The sequence below is a fragment of the Amphiura filiformis genome, chromosome 20 (genome assembly GCF_039555335.1).
Source record: "Amphiura filiformis chromosome 20, Afil_fr2py, whole genome shotgun sequence".
Classification (NCBI taxonomy): Eukaryota; Metazoa; Echinodermata; class Ophiuroidea; order Amphilepidida; family Amphiuridae; genus Amphiura; species Amphiura filiformis.
The window spans coordinates 25,504,654-25,519,011 of NC_092647.1; the positions used below are offsets into that span (position 1 = coordinate 25,504,654).

Sequence of the window (14,358 nt, forward strand, 5' to 3'; positions counted from 1 at the left end):
AACTGCAGATGAGTTCCGCCATTGTTTTACGTTCGATTTTGTCCTTATTTCTTCATTGATACGGTCTAACATTATTTTGCTAGCCTTTCCCAGTTCGCTTTTCGTTGGATTAATCAATCTGCATTTTGGATTCGTCTCAAAATTGTCTTTGTGGTCCTTTAAAGTAACGAAAGCCTCCTTATGCGTAGTTTTGTCTATTCTTTCTGTGAGGTTTAACTTCCCGGCAATACTACAAAATTCCTGATCAATTTCCGTTTCTGTTTTGTCCTTCGCTAGTTTGTACGTTTGAGTTATGTTTTCCGTTAACAGTTTACTATATTCAGTATTGTCCATTTTATAAATGTTTCTTGATTTATCAGCTTGCACGGAGATCTTATCAGATGAGTTTATTTTCCTAATATCTTCCTTCAGCTTGGTTTGAAATTGGTCACTTACTTGTCTAAATTCGATATTTTCCACCATTTTAAACATATCTTCCTCGAACTCTGACATGTCTTCTATTTGCGCCGGTGTCCGTTTTGATCTAAATCCAAAATGTCCATACTGATCAGGTTCTATGTCTTCGTCATTAAGCTTTGTGATGTCTCTCCATTGTTGTCCTGGTTTAAAAAGAAGAATGCCTTCCAGCGCATTCGTTTTATAACGCTTTCCACAAAATATTAAATGTTTTTATTCAGTCAATGGGAAGCATAGTTTCATTCGGTGAAATATGAACTGTTCCATTCAACTCGGCAAATCTATGTTTTTATTTCACCTCATGAAAATATTTTTACCGTTGTACTCGTAAACATTTAATATTTGTGAACTACTTATGTAGTACAACCATTTTCTTTTTGCATTACTGGTGCTCAATAACCAATCCCAAGTTACTTCTTTATCATTTAGGCCTACTCTGTGACATTTTAGATTTATTTGCCTAAACTAAAAAATTATTTTTGCAGCCGTCTGCACAGGTACACCCCCACTAAGTTACATGGCAGTTGCACACAGACCCGGGGGGGATCACTCACATAAATGGTCTGTACGCATACGTGACCAAAAAAACAAGGAAAAGGGGGTGTTTTTTTAGGCAAAACACTGATTTTCAAGAATAAGGGTAGTTCTCTGAAGCTGAACAACTTGTTTAGGGTACCTTTTCAAATTTTTGGTAAATTACGAGTCCAAAAAGGGTACATTTTTTCATTTTTACTAGCCAAAAAACTCATTTGAGGTAAATTTTATATTAAATTACCTTATTAAGGGCCAAAATTTGCTGGTAGGGTAAAACTCGTTTAGGGGTGTTTAAAGAAAATTTGGTCACGCATGCGTACACTATCATACTTGAGTGGCCCCCCCGGGCACACAGAGTACCTACACAGTACCATTGCTGTTACTGCAGGACCCACCAACAATGGTACTGGGATGTGCTGATACTACACTGGTACTCTCCTGGTACTGCACAGAACCACCTATGTACCTTAATTGGTGACAGTGTACCTATGCAGGTGCCTGCAATAAGAATATGGTAGTGTAATATGCAGTTTTTTAATTAAATAATGAAAGTGGCAGCTATTGCCTGTCTGTGCATATTAGTGGCAGCTATTGCCTGTCTGTCTGTGCATATAAATGTTCTTACATTCACACACTGGAATCTTTGTGTTCGGCATGGAATGTTTGCAAATTTTGCAACCGGCAACTTTTCATAAAATTACTTGGCAAAAATAACTTCCTAAATCAAACTACAGTCCAATCCTAGGTTATCTGGCATTGATGAGACCAAGCACTGACTGGGTAGGTGAAGAAAAATCTGGATATAAGAGAATCTGTGTAATATCTGTATTGATTGTCCAACCAAAGTGCTGGCAACAGAAAAGTATTGAATAAGGGGTTATAACACCAAATTAGAAATGCTGTGGTTTAAGATCACGAACACGAACACAGTCGTGCTGTGACTCCCTATGATCTTTGACCCCAAATCTGTGAACACCCTATAGACTAATGCTAATGTCAATGCATGGTATAGACCACTTGACATGTGACGTCATTGCCCGGCAGTATGCGCACGCATTATGGTACTTTCCATTGTTCTTTGCCCTGCAGTGTGTGTGCGCATCGTAGTCTGCTCAGGGCATGTGTATTTTAAATCTCCCACCACATTTCATATAGTACAAGAAAGCCATTGAACAGTGAAGCGGTTCGTTCGGGCATATCGACAGACCAATCCTCGCCTTTGTTGATAAACAATGATGTAAAGTGGTCTATATGGTGTGCAAGTGGCATCACTTTGCTGTGTTATTTGTGACAGGCGATGCATTTTGAAATTTGAAGGTGTTTTGTCAAAGACCAGAAGTGACCTCTTAATGACCTTTGACCCCAAGTTTGTAAACACCCTATAGACACTGGGTAATATAACAATGCAAGTGGCATCACTGTCCTACACTTTTTGTGCAAGAAGAAGCATTTTGAGCTGAAATCCCATTTTTAACCCCCAGGCCATGACCCCTGCATGTCCTTTGACCCTGTGAGTGTCATTTGACATATTTGGTCAGTGATAGTCAGTGATCGTGTTGTGCCCACCCAATTGTAACAGTCAGTTTCAAGGGCGTACTGCCATTTCAAAGGTATTTACAATTTAGTGCACTAAAACAAGAAAAGTCTCTGGGGCAACTTATAAAATTGAATTTTGGGTAATTTGGCATCTATATCATCTTGTTTCATCTGGTATTATTTTAACTCTCTGCAAGTTTAGAATAAGAGAAAATTCTGCATAGAAAGTGCAACTTTTCCATTGAATACTGTGTAATAACCTAACAGATTAAAATCCCATTTAATTAGGTTGAATTTATCCTGAATGAAAACCGGACAGAGTTTGTGACTGTTGTGAATGGTACCGATGTTGTCAATGCCACAATGCTGAAAGAAGGGGGTAAGTGAATTGTAAACACATCAAAAATAGAAAGTCTTCACTACTTTGAGTTGCTATAACTTTGAGCCCTTATTAGTGTTTAGTAATAAAATTATTGATATGAGTGTTTAGAGCATTTTGTTAGCTGCAATTTGATATCATATTTGTGTAAAACCAAATTGGATTGATCAAGAAATTCACGATTGAATGGAATTTTATGTGATTTGAGAAGTTGGAAATTGTCCCCCCCCCTCTGAAGCTATCGATTTTTTGAAATTTGACGTGCAAATGATGCCATTTGGTGCAACATTTGGTACTATTTTAAGTAAGTTTGATCAAGGGGTTTGATTTAATTTTGATTTTTTTTCAATATTTTTTTAAAAATCCAAACAGTGCTGCTTGCGCCACTTGGGAAGCCATGGCGGCGCCACAAGTGGCGTCTTGGCGCCGCTATTTGCGGAGCCCTGTTCTAGACTTTCACCAAATTGTGATTGCTTTGATCTTGCCTTTAAAGCTTGGTCATGACCTAAAGGAAACGCACTTCCCAGATTTCTGCATTCCCATAAATTAAGCTAAATTAGTTGACCATATGTTTTGTTGGTAGTGGTCATTATTGACACATGAAATTCCCTAATGTGGCAAGCAATCGATTGATAATCTGAATATTTTAATTTCTAATTAAGACTCTTACTTAGACGAAGCAGACAGCAGTGTTACCATTGATAACACAGCGCCTACAAACAGCAGCGGTGGACGTATTGCAGCTCGCTGGTCTACCACATTACCAGGTGATAATCAAACTGATGTAGACTTTACTGTGATAGCTGGTGTGAAGTTAGGCATGCTGGATATCGTTGTGGAAGTACCACCAGAGCTTAAGGACTTGAATATTACCAGTGGACTTATGGGTAAGTTGTGGCAAATTGTGAGTGGTATAAGGACTATAATGTTAGGACCTATATTTTGTAGGCTTAGTAAATGGTCTTTACGGAATGTATAAGACACTTTTCTTCTTGTAACTCTACAATTTTTACTTTGCATGGTTTGACCCAAAAATTGAATGTTGACAATTTTAACAATTTATTGTTCACAAGAGCTGAAATGATTCAGTCAAATCAGATTGCCGAAGAGTGCTATTGCTTGGCAGAGAGTTGCTTAGTGATGGAGCTGGTGTTACAATGGCATAGCCAGGGGGGCAAGTTTGGGGAAGCTGTCTCCCTGTGAGAAGTCCTACCCCTGCTCTTGTCTTCCTCCATGGGATGCTGTCTGCCCAGATAATTAAGATGTATGTGCCTTTTTTGTACTTTTCAGCTCTTTTTTGACCATTTTATTCACATTTTACTCCCTTGAAAGATGTCTTACCCCCCTGCTTGTCCTCCCTCATCCCCGTTACTATATATTAAGGTCCTGAATTTTGGCAGCTATGTACAGTTTTATATGCCCCACATCTAAGATGTCAGACAAGCTTGATATATGTGTTACACTTATTTTTTGTTTTTCTTGACAAACTTGCCTTTCAATTTGGGTTGATTTTTTTCTGTTAAGTTAAAACATATTTGCAGTAGAAGTGATGATGTAACATGATTAACTACCATAGCAAGAGATGAATACAATTTGTAATATATTGCACTTCACTGGTACATTCATGCGGTACCTCAACCATATCATGCTGATCACTCGCACCTGTAAGATTTTAGTATCTTTGAAAAGAGCAGTATTGTATTCAATCTATGATTGCAGACATACACAGGTGATGAGTTTAACCTGCTTGTAGTGCAGGCCGGTATATTCAAAAATTGTATTCATCTATTGGTATGGTAGTTAATCTGATTATTACATGACTCTACAGCGAATTGCCATCATCATCATTCAGTACCATATTAATGATAAATACCTTATTCCTTTGTATTTATATTTTTTCTAGGTGTTTACAGCGGGAGTGACACTGATGACTTTGTGTTTCCAAATGGCAGTATGCTGGAACCAGCTGGGGAGAATCTCACAGAACGAGAAATATTTGATTATGGAGAGACGTGTAAGTTCAAAATCATGAGTGAATGTTTGATTCCGCTCGCTCTCCACACAAACATTGTTTCTGTTTTGCAATTAAAATATGACTGAAACAGCAAAGTTTTGATACTAAAATAGCATGAATAGTATAGAAATATTGACTGCTCATGAGGGAAATGGTGCAAAATACCTACCCGAGGTGGGGCCTACAATTTTAGGTTTGTTTTTGTTTTTTATTTCAAACTCTAATGGTGACCCGCAGGTCAAACTGCTAGAATTTACATTAAACACCCCTGAACAGACACAATGCAATTTGCCCAACCCCACCCCATCCCCTGTAGGCAATGAGGATAAAGTACCTTGCCCAAGGACACAACATGTTGACACGAAAGTGGTTCGAACTCGCAACCTATGGATTATGAGCCTTATCCACTCGGCCACACATGCTCCACATAAAACACATACAAATATTTCTGAATCCTATTAGCTTAGCCCAACAATTTAATAAGCTTACAGCTTATAGCCAAGGCTATGTTTGGTCACAGCCGATCATGGCCTAGGCCCATGAAAAAGAAGTGTTTATTCACTGAATCGGTGAAAGCCTTTCTTGACTAGTTTTAAAACTTAAGGAACTGAAACCTCTTTAATAAATTACTGACTAAGTTACTGAATTGAAGACTTGCTGGCTTGAATTACTGCACAGTATGACAATGCCAATGCAAAATGCCGATATGCGATGCAAGAAAAAACGTTCCCATAAATAAATACTATATTCAGGGGTGTGAGAGTTCAGCTTTTAAGGTGATTTCAGTTTTTTTATTGCCAAAATTTACATGTTTTCTTTAATTTTTAGCCCATATTTGGCATTTTTACCCTGATTTTACACTGTTTTTCAGCATTTTAGGTAATTTTCCTCTTTTTTTTGTTTGATGCCTTTTACATCCCTGTGAGTTAAATAAAGCACGTTTTGGTATATGATCACTTTATGTCCCTCTGGTCACTGATGGTATTGACTCTTGAATTTTATTTACAAGTAGCCGATATTGAAAGCCATACTGGATGTTGTGCTTGATGATATGGGAAATATTTTAGCCTGTCAGAAATTCTAGTTTGCAAATAAGGGGGAAAAGGTGTCAGTAATTCCTCTGTTATTGTGATGACTAAAATTCTTTGTTGTGTTCATTTCGATATTTTATAGCTTGTAGTGCCTGTAAGTATAAGTTTGATTGCATTGTTGGTATTATTTGAAACCAACGTTAATGCACAAAAACAAAATCAACTTCCTTTGCCCTGCAGTTTTTATCTTAGACCAGGAGAGGGCTAACTATTCCATACTACTCCATACTCAAGGAAATCCTTGTTTTGACTATGGTCCATATACTTTCCTTGAGTCAGTAAAATCAAATAATGTATACTTTCATATACTTCTCATCATAAAAACAATATTTAATTTACTGACTCGAGGAAGGTATACAGACTATAATAGTGCTCTCTGATTCATGAATATTTATCTCTTTACAGGGAGAACCACAGCTGACACATCCCTGTTCAGTCACTCCCAAGAGGGCGGTGATTGGGATACGTACAACGACAAAGATTATGTCCCGAAATTCCTCGATGAACTCCTGGTGATATATGATGGCACAGAATTCTTAGCACAAGCTTATGAAGTCTGTGGAATGGAGAATACTGAGTGTTTGTTTGATGCCTTGGCAACGAATAGCACAGAGATAGGAGCCAACACGGCAAAGACAGATGAAATGTTTCAAGAACTTGTGAGCAATTTGAGTAAGTAAATTTATCTTAGAGCCAACGTTTTTTGGGTGCATTTTTTCATTGTAACATATGCTGTAGGTGGTTCGTAACTGCAACTTTCAGTTCTCCGCAGTCGAGTTTAGGTCTCCAGAGATTTCCGCACAAATGATAGCTTCATAGCTATACTACTATACGCCATAATACCCATATCCACAAGCCAAGAAGCTAGCGCCTCGATGTCGGTGTTTAAGCGACTCTTCTTGGCTCTGCACTATGCGCCTCATGCTGATGCACTCACAGTTGTCTGAACCAATGTTTGATTCTAGGCGTGCTTTTGGATTTCAACTCATATGATTAGCTTTGTTTGGCATTATGTTGTTGAACCGTGTCACAGTGGGAAAAGTACTGTGCAAAATTGTTGGTGTGTTGTTGCAACAGCGAAACATGGCCGGTTGCTTCATTTTCACAAGTTATACAGGGTGAGTCAAAAAAAGTGCAATAGAGCAAAGAATCAATATTTATGTAAGAACCAAGGTGAACTTTCCCATTATTGAAAATTTCTATAAATGCCACACTCAATAGTCACCCTCTGTGAAAAAATGAAGTGACTCGCTACTACCGTTTAATTTTTATGAGTCCTTTTGCTGCGATACCCAATTCCATTATTTGTCCACGAGGTACCATGTATTTTGAATGAGAGCGCACAATGCACAATAAAGGCACCAGCTCTGAACTGACTTTAACTTGAATAAGGTTAATTTTTGCAGTATTTTAATTTCTTTTTTCTGTTCAAACAAACTTTCTAACATTACTTTAAGTCCTTCATACCTCACTCGACTCCAACTCCAGTTTTTAAATCCCAATATGTCCAACTTACTGGATATTTTGTAATTCACTCCACTTCAATTTGCGCGCATTTCATTTTGACATTTGAAAAACCCGCCTACAAATTTATATGTTTTTGATAGAGAATAAACATCTTTAAAGTAAAGGGAAAATAAAAATAACAACAAATAATGTTTCTTCCCCTTACACAAGACCAAGGGCAATAACACTTTGGGTGCATCATTTTATTTCAATGCCAACAACGAGGTTAAGAAAAATACAGTTGTTCCAAATCAACCTTACACAGAGTGGGCTGATATTCAAATTTTAGATGTCTCTTGGACAAACATTATAAAGTTTATTGTATCTATACCATAAACAAATTTACCCCCTGTGAAATAGACTAACCCTGGTCCAAGCTTGTGCTTGGACAAATCAATATGATTGATTTATTGATTGGTTGCATAGTAATGGCTTTATGCAAGAGCCAATGGGTTTAGTGACTATTGTTTGAAGTAGCCAATGGGAAGTGGTCAATAGCCTTGTGATACTGCCCAGTTGGTCAGGGATTAGGCACATTTGCTATCTGTCATGGAAAGGAGTAGGTTTGGTCTCCAATGTGAAGAAAATTTTTCTAACACAGAATTATTTCCATGGAAGGGAACTTATTCTTTTCAAGGAAATAGTATTTGCTTTTATAATGATATAATCAGAGGTGGTTAGAAATAGCTATAAATTATTCTAAACGAAGGAAGCATAATCGCAAAATATGTCAGCAACCAGTATCTAGAAACACTGATGATAGGAATATGGCAGCCATCATGGGAACACAAAATATTTAGCACCTTGATGGATTTTTGAAATTTAGGGGTGCAGAATTTTGAACCGATCGGGAAGGCAAGACATCGCTCATCCAGCAAAATCTGCAGCAATCAAGGCTGTTAATTACGAATGCTGAATCTTTCAGCAGAAATGGAATTATATGGAGGTGTAAATGAAACCCCAGTCGAGCATCCATGCAGCAGCTAGCAGCGAGTCACAGCAATGAGTGGGATCGATTTGTTGATCACTGTCGGATGATGGCGAAATCTGCGTGTTGGGATCAAGTATTGCAATTTGGGAAGGCCAGCTGGGCAAACACCGGTTACAACTGTGATTATGTACATGGATACTTGCTTGGACATGGACGTCAAAACGGGGTGAGCAAATTTTAAGTAAAGTTAAAAGATATAAGTATCCTGTATAATTCAGACGGTTTAGGTAGGGAAATTGGTTGGGTAAACGAACTGGCTAGGGAGAGGCCTTGGAAAACATGGGCGTGGCAAAAATAAAAAAGGTGCAGGTGCCACCGCTGATGCGATAATTGTTTGTCAGAATTCAGGAATAATTAATTAGTTGCTCATGTGATCCACTGGATCAAAAAATTGAATGAGATCTCAAATAAAATAATGGACAAATTATTGGGGGCATGAATAAGTCATGGTGTGTGTCAGGTAGGGAGAATTGGTCAGACAATCAACCCGGGATGGGCTCATGTCGGATAACGTACAAATAAATATTGGGCAAATTATTTGTGCCATGAGTAATTCATACTGTCAGGTAGAAAGAATATATCAGACAATGAAGTACTTGACTAGGTAAGATGTGAGGGCACCCAGACCATATATAGTAAATAAAAATTTTATATTGGTTTGGTAATCAAACATTTTGGCTAGGGTGAGGTTTGTGCCTTCAATAAAAGGGGTGCCTTGGAGCCAGGGTTTTGGAGAACTGGGCAAGGAAAAATTTAAAAGGGGTGCCACTGCCACATTACCAGATTAGTTAATGCACCGGTATTTAAAATCTATGGTGAATGTAATAGGTAATTATATGCATTTATAAGATTGACAGGGTGCATGTGATCATATAAATACCCTTTTTCAAGGGGAGAAATTTTTTTTCCTTTGTTGAATGAATTCAAAATAAATTTGCAGAGCGATCACCCAACAGGGCAAAAAGAGGTCAGAGGTAGAGGGTCGGTGGTTCATGAAATTTTGGGGTGACCACGGAAACTGGACAAAAAGCGTCATGGTAAATCCGGGGTCATCAGGGTTCAAACTGGTAGGGCCTATAGATTTTGTAGGTTCATGAAATTTGGTTAGGGTTACATTGTAGTTTTGGATTATTCGGGGTCAGATCGCCATAGGTTGTCGCAGGATCATGAAATAGATTATATTGGTAATCCAACTGTTGGATTTCAGTTGTGCAATACTGGATAACAATTGCATGGTATTTCATTTTATGACTTTTGAAGCTTGTGGTGGGTCACTCCTCCCTAATGATTATGTTCAGTCAGGGTGAAGCATGATGAGCCTAATTTCTTTTCTCAGCATTCATGGTTCATAAGTTCAAGGTCATAATGTAGGTTAGAAGGTACAGATTGTTGGAAAATATGGGATTGGAATTTGAGGTAATTGGAGAGCAAATAAGATATAAGGCTCAAGGAGTTTGCATGGAACTTGGGGAAATAGAGGAGCAGTCAAAGTCATAATTTCTTGGGTCAGGCTTAACAGGGTCACCTGAAGACATTGTATAAAGGTCAGATGGTCATGCAACTCGATAAAAGGGGTTCCAGCAGATTCAGGCAATAGATAATAGTATCAGGTGTTTACGGAGCTTGGTAAAAAGAGGCACGTAGCATAGGAGGTTAAAATGTTCAAGATGTTGGCTTTACTCATGGTCATCCGGAGTCCAGTACGTAAGACAGGGAAATGGGGAAAGCGACAGGATTTGGGTAGTAACATCAAGTGAAGTAGTCACTTGGGGATCAATGGGAGGTCATTCAATGTTGGTATTCATGAGGCTTGGAGAATGATCCCATTGAAACTTAACAATGCACCGGAGAATGCACAAGATTTCGGGAAGTTGGAAGCATATCAGCATTTCATCAGGAAATTCCCGTCCCTCTCGTTAGTAGGATAAGGAATTTTGTGTAGCAACAGCGAAATGAAATAGGAATTTCGCATAGCGGTAAGGTTGACCGGCAAGTTGCTTCCCAGTTTCTGTTTTCTTTTTCTGATTTATTTCAGGTTGAATCAACATATTGATGCTCGCAGTTAATAATGGAGGCTATGTGACATGGATGATATAAAGAATGATATAATACGTTCTGGACATTATTTGGACCATTTATACCACATCTAATGATATATCCGAAGCAAGATTTTGGCAGGACAAGACGAAGTGGGACGGGAACACTTTCAGTGTACAATGCGGACATTATGTATTTTAAGGGCACGTCTATTGCAAAAACAAGTTCATCTCTATTCGAGGAGAATAATTATTAAATTACAAGTTGACACTTGTTGCAACTTTTTATGCATGTTCCTCCTGAAAAAAGAGAAATTGTGTGGGCGAAGTTCGTACGTGTTCGTCCCCCATTTGAAGCGAAATTAATTTTCAAGGTAGCCGGCTGACGACGTAAGTAAATGAAGCGGACACTATATCATGCTCTCATTGAATACTTGTGTAACACAATCACAATCACTTTGACAAGTTTGACATTAGCAACATGGTTGCGGCAACAATGAGTTGTACTAATATTTACCATAACAATGCTGCATAATAATATGCAGACTATTTTGTTCTCATTTCGGAAACAAAGCCTCACACAGTATTGTTACTATGCGTTTGCTTTGTAATATTTCATCCAACTGAAACTATAATAACTATAGCATTGCAATATTGCACAGGGAAATCAGGTACACGAGTTTGTGGACTTAACACGATTTATATGCTAGTCTCAGATTGATCACGCTGTAATTATTTTTTAAATTTTATCAGCCCAAATATTTATTATGATATTGATAAACATATGAATTGGAAGATCGCAATTGGCAAATATATAAGAAGAAAATTTGTAATACTTAATTCAGAGGTTTTGTCTGTGAACAACAGTATACATTATGTGCATTGGGAATGTTTATAGTCCCTTTTGGCAAAGCAGGCACAGTCATTTCATGACGTCAACCTCTTTCTAGGTCAAATCTGTCTCGTTTGAATGAACTCATCACTTAAGTTGGGTTTTTTTGCAGAATATAAATTTTAAGTCTTATTTTCATTCTCAAAATATTAGCTTGCCAATGATATGATGTTGTCTGAGCAATATATATGACCATTGAATGCCATTAATTATATCGTTACAATGGCCGATAATCTCATTCTCTGGGAACAAATGATAGATAATATATAGATACTGGTACATGCAAAATGCATTGGCTTGGCAGCCAAAGCAAAGTTGCCATATTGTGTGTAATTATTGAGTTAGGCACCGCAGGTAGCCTAACTCGCTAGTATGTTCATGTCATTTCTATCGTTTATTATATGACTATTATACATTGATCACTGTTATGGAGTTATGGAGTCAATTTACTTTACTTCATTTCCTGGGCAGTAGTACTGGGCATAGATACTGGTATGCAAAATGGGTTGGCTTGGCACGAAGTTGGCAGCCAAAGCAAAGTTGCCATATTGGTTTTTTAATTATTGAGTTAGGCACTGCAAGTAGCAATCTCGCTAGTATGTTCTTGCCGTTTCTATCGTTTATTATATACATTGAGCACGCCCTTACAACGATCACTGTGTTATGGAGTTAATTTACTTCACTGCACTTCCTGGGCAGTAGTATAGTACTGGGCACATTTGGAAATATTTGCCCAGCTAATTAATCAGTGAATAAAAATATATCCATTTGAGTGCCTTCTGCGAAGTGACGAAAACAGCATTTTGCTTGTTATGTCATCAGGAGTGGATCGCACTGGCTCAGGTCGGGGCGTCAGTGGAAGCTTAGGATAAGCTGTTGCGCAAGCCTTTAAGTCACCAGCATGTATCAATGATCAAGGGTGGAAATTGCATGGGTGTTGTTTCATAATAGGAGGAATTCAATCACCAGGGTGCCATGGGGTAGTAAGCCAGGGGTCATCCTACCTTCTCAATTTTTCTCCCAAAAATACTATTAAATAGAGGAGTTTTCGAGTTTTTAGTAGCCCGCTGCTACCAAGATTGTTTTTCTTAGGCCCAAGGCCTTAATAAGTAAGCCTATGTACAAGTATAGTACATGTTGTACATAGGGGGAGGATAAACTCGGTGCACAAACAAAAATAGGCACAGGTTTGGCTATTATTCGGCAATATATATACTGTGTGCAGCTTGTACCTCTTCCTTATACACAAAAGGTGTATTGTTTAAAGGTGTCTTGTAAAATTTGAGATACATTAAATCTCAAATATCCTTGTGTTTGTCAATGACATCAAGGAGCACATTTTCAAGTGATTTCTGTAAGGGTTTTTACCGGTGTTAATAAGCCTGGGGAATTAAGCTGTCAAAAGGGATAGCTAGGGTTCATAAATCACAATTGAAAAAAAAAAAAAAAAAAAAAAAAAGGTTGGGCAAATTTCTGTGCCATAAATTTGTTTACGGTAAAAAAGGGACAGGGCCACAAATTTTATCTTGAATCCAATTATATGAAAAGAATTGGATCACCATAGGTAATTGCATAAGTGTTTACAAATAGTAATAATTAGAACTAATAAATTTGAGAAATAGTGCATGAGAAGTTGAACGAAATATGTCAAATAACCAGATTACTTTCCTGAATGTTTCCGGCTTCAGGAAAGTAGGATTAATGTATATGCACTTTTCTAAGGAATTTATATTAAAGGATTGACTCAATAAATGTATGTAAACTTCTCTTGAGAAATTTTCTCTTGAAAAGTTAAGCCAAGTTTGATGTATTGGAACGGTACCCTTTGGGTCCGTATTTTATTGGATGTAAAATCCAAGTCTGGTTTACAAATAAATGGAGATACTCCTGACGGATATGCCAGCAAAAACTTTTGAGTAAAATGTGCCTTATTTCATTTGGGGGTAATAAAGTTTATTGTATCTATACCATAAACAAATTTACCCCCTGTGAAATAGACTATCCCTGGCCCAAGCTTGTGCTTGGACAAATCAATATGATTGATTTATTGATTGGTTGCATAGTAATGGCTTTATGCAAGAGCCAATGGGTTTAGTGACTATTGTTTGAAGTAGCCAATGGGAAGTGGTCAATAGCCTTGTGATACTGCCCAGTTGGTCAGGGATTAGGCACATTTGCTATCTGTCATGGAAAGGAGTAGGTTTGGTCTCCAATGTGAAGAAAATTTTCCCACCCACCACACCCAAAAAATTAGGTCATATCCCAGTATTCAATACCTTTGTGGACAGTTACTTAGGAGCAGTAGTTGGCTAGGAAGGCTTCCATATCATACGGGATATAGAGGTACATAGACCTAAGGGGTATTGCAGTCTGCATTTTAATGGTAGCTACTGGGCATGGGCAAATTACCAGGAAGAGGGCGGTAGCTGACCAAGGGAGAGGATTCAAGAAGTGCACATTTTAACTTCTCTTGGAGAGGTTAGGCGCATTTGGGTATACAGATCTAGGCGTTCAGGAAATCCCTTTAAAAAGGGCTCTGTAGCTAGCCGGTTAATACATTGCTGTTAACTTCTTTTTAAGAAGTTGGGCCACACTTGCCGAGTGTGGAAAGGGCTCGAGAATACCCTGGAGGGCCCTGTATCTTACAAGAAATTAATTTGGGTTAACTTCTCTGCAAGAAGAAGAGTTGGGCCACACTTGTGTGTGTGTGCAAAAGGGCCAAGGAAATTCCTGGAGGGCCCCAGTATCTTCTGAGGAATTAATTTGGGTTAACTTCTGCAAAAAGAGAAGTTGGGCTACACTTGCATGTGGGCAAAAGGGCCAAGGAAATTCCCGGAGGGCCCCGTATCTTCACGAGGAATTTGTGTTAACTTCTTTGCGACACAAGAAGTGGGGCCACACTTGCGTGTGTGCAAAAGGGCTC

General features: G+C 38.2%; 1 protein-coding gene across 1 annotated transcript in view; it reads left to right on the plus strand.

The window, feature by feature from the left end:
- The window catches only part of LOC140142226 (uncharacterized), a 113,589-nt gene that overhangs the window by 73,073 nt on the left and 26,158 nt on the right, over nucleotides 1-14,358 (plus strand). The window contains exons 24-27 of the mRNA XM_072164193.1: nucleotides 2,815-2,905; nucleotides 3,568-3,792; nucleotides 4,809-4,919; nucleotides 6,416-6,682. Of these exons, the coding sequence (XP_072020294.1) occupies nucleotides 2,815-2,905; nucleotides 3,568-3,792; nucleotides 4,809-4,919; nucleotides 6,416-6,682 (694 nt within the window). The remainder of the gene's footprint in view (nucleotides 1-2,814; nucleotides 2,906-3,567; nucleotides 3,793-4,808; nucleotides 4,920-6,415; nucleotides 6,683-14,358) is intronic.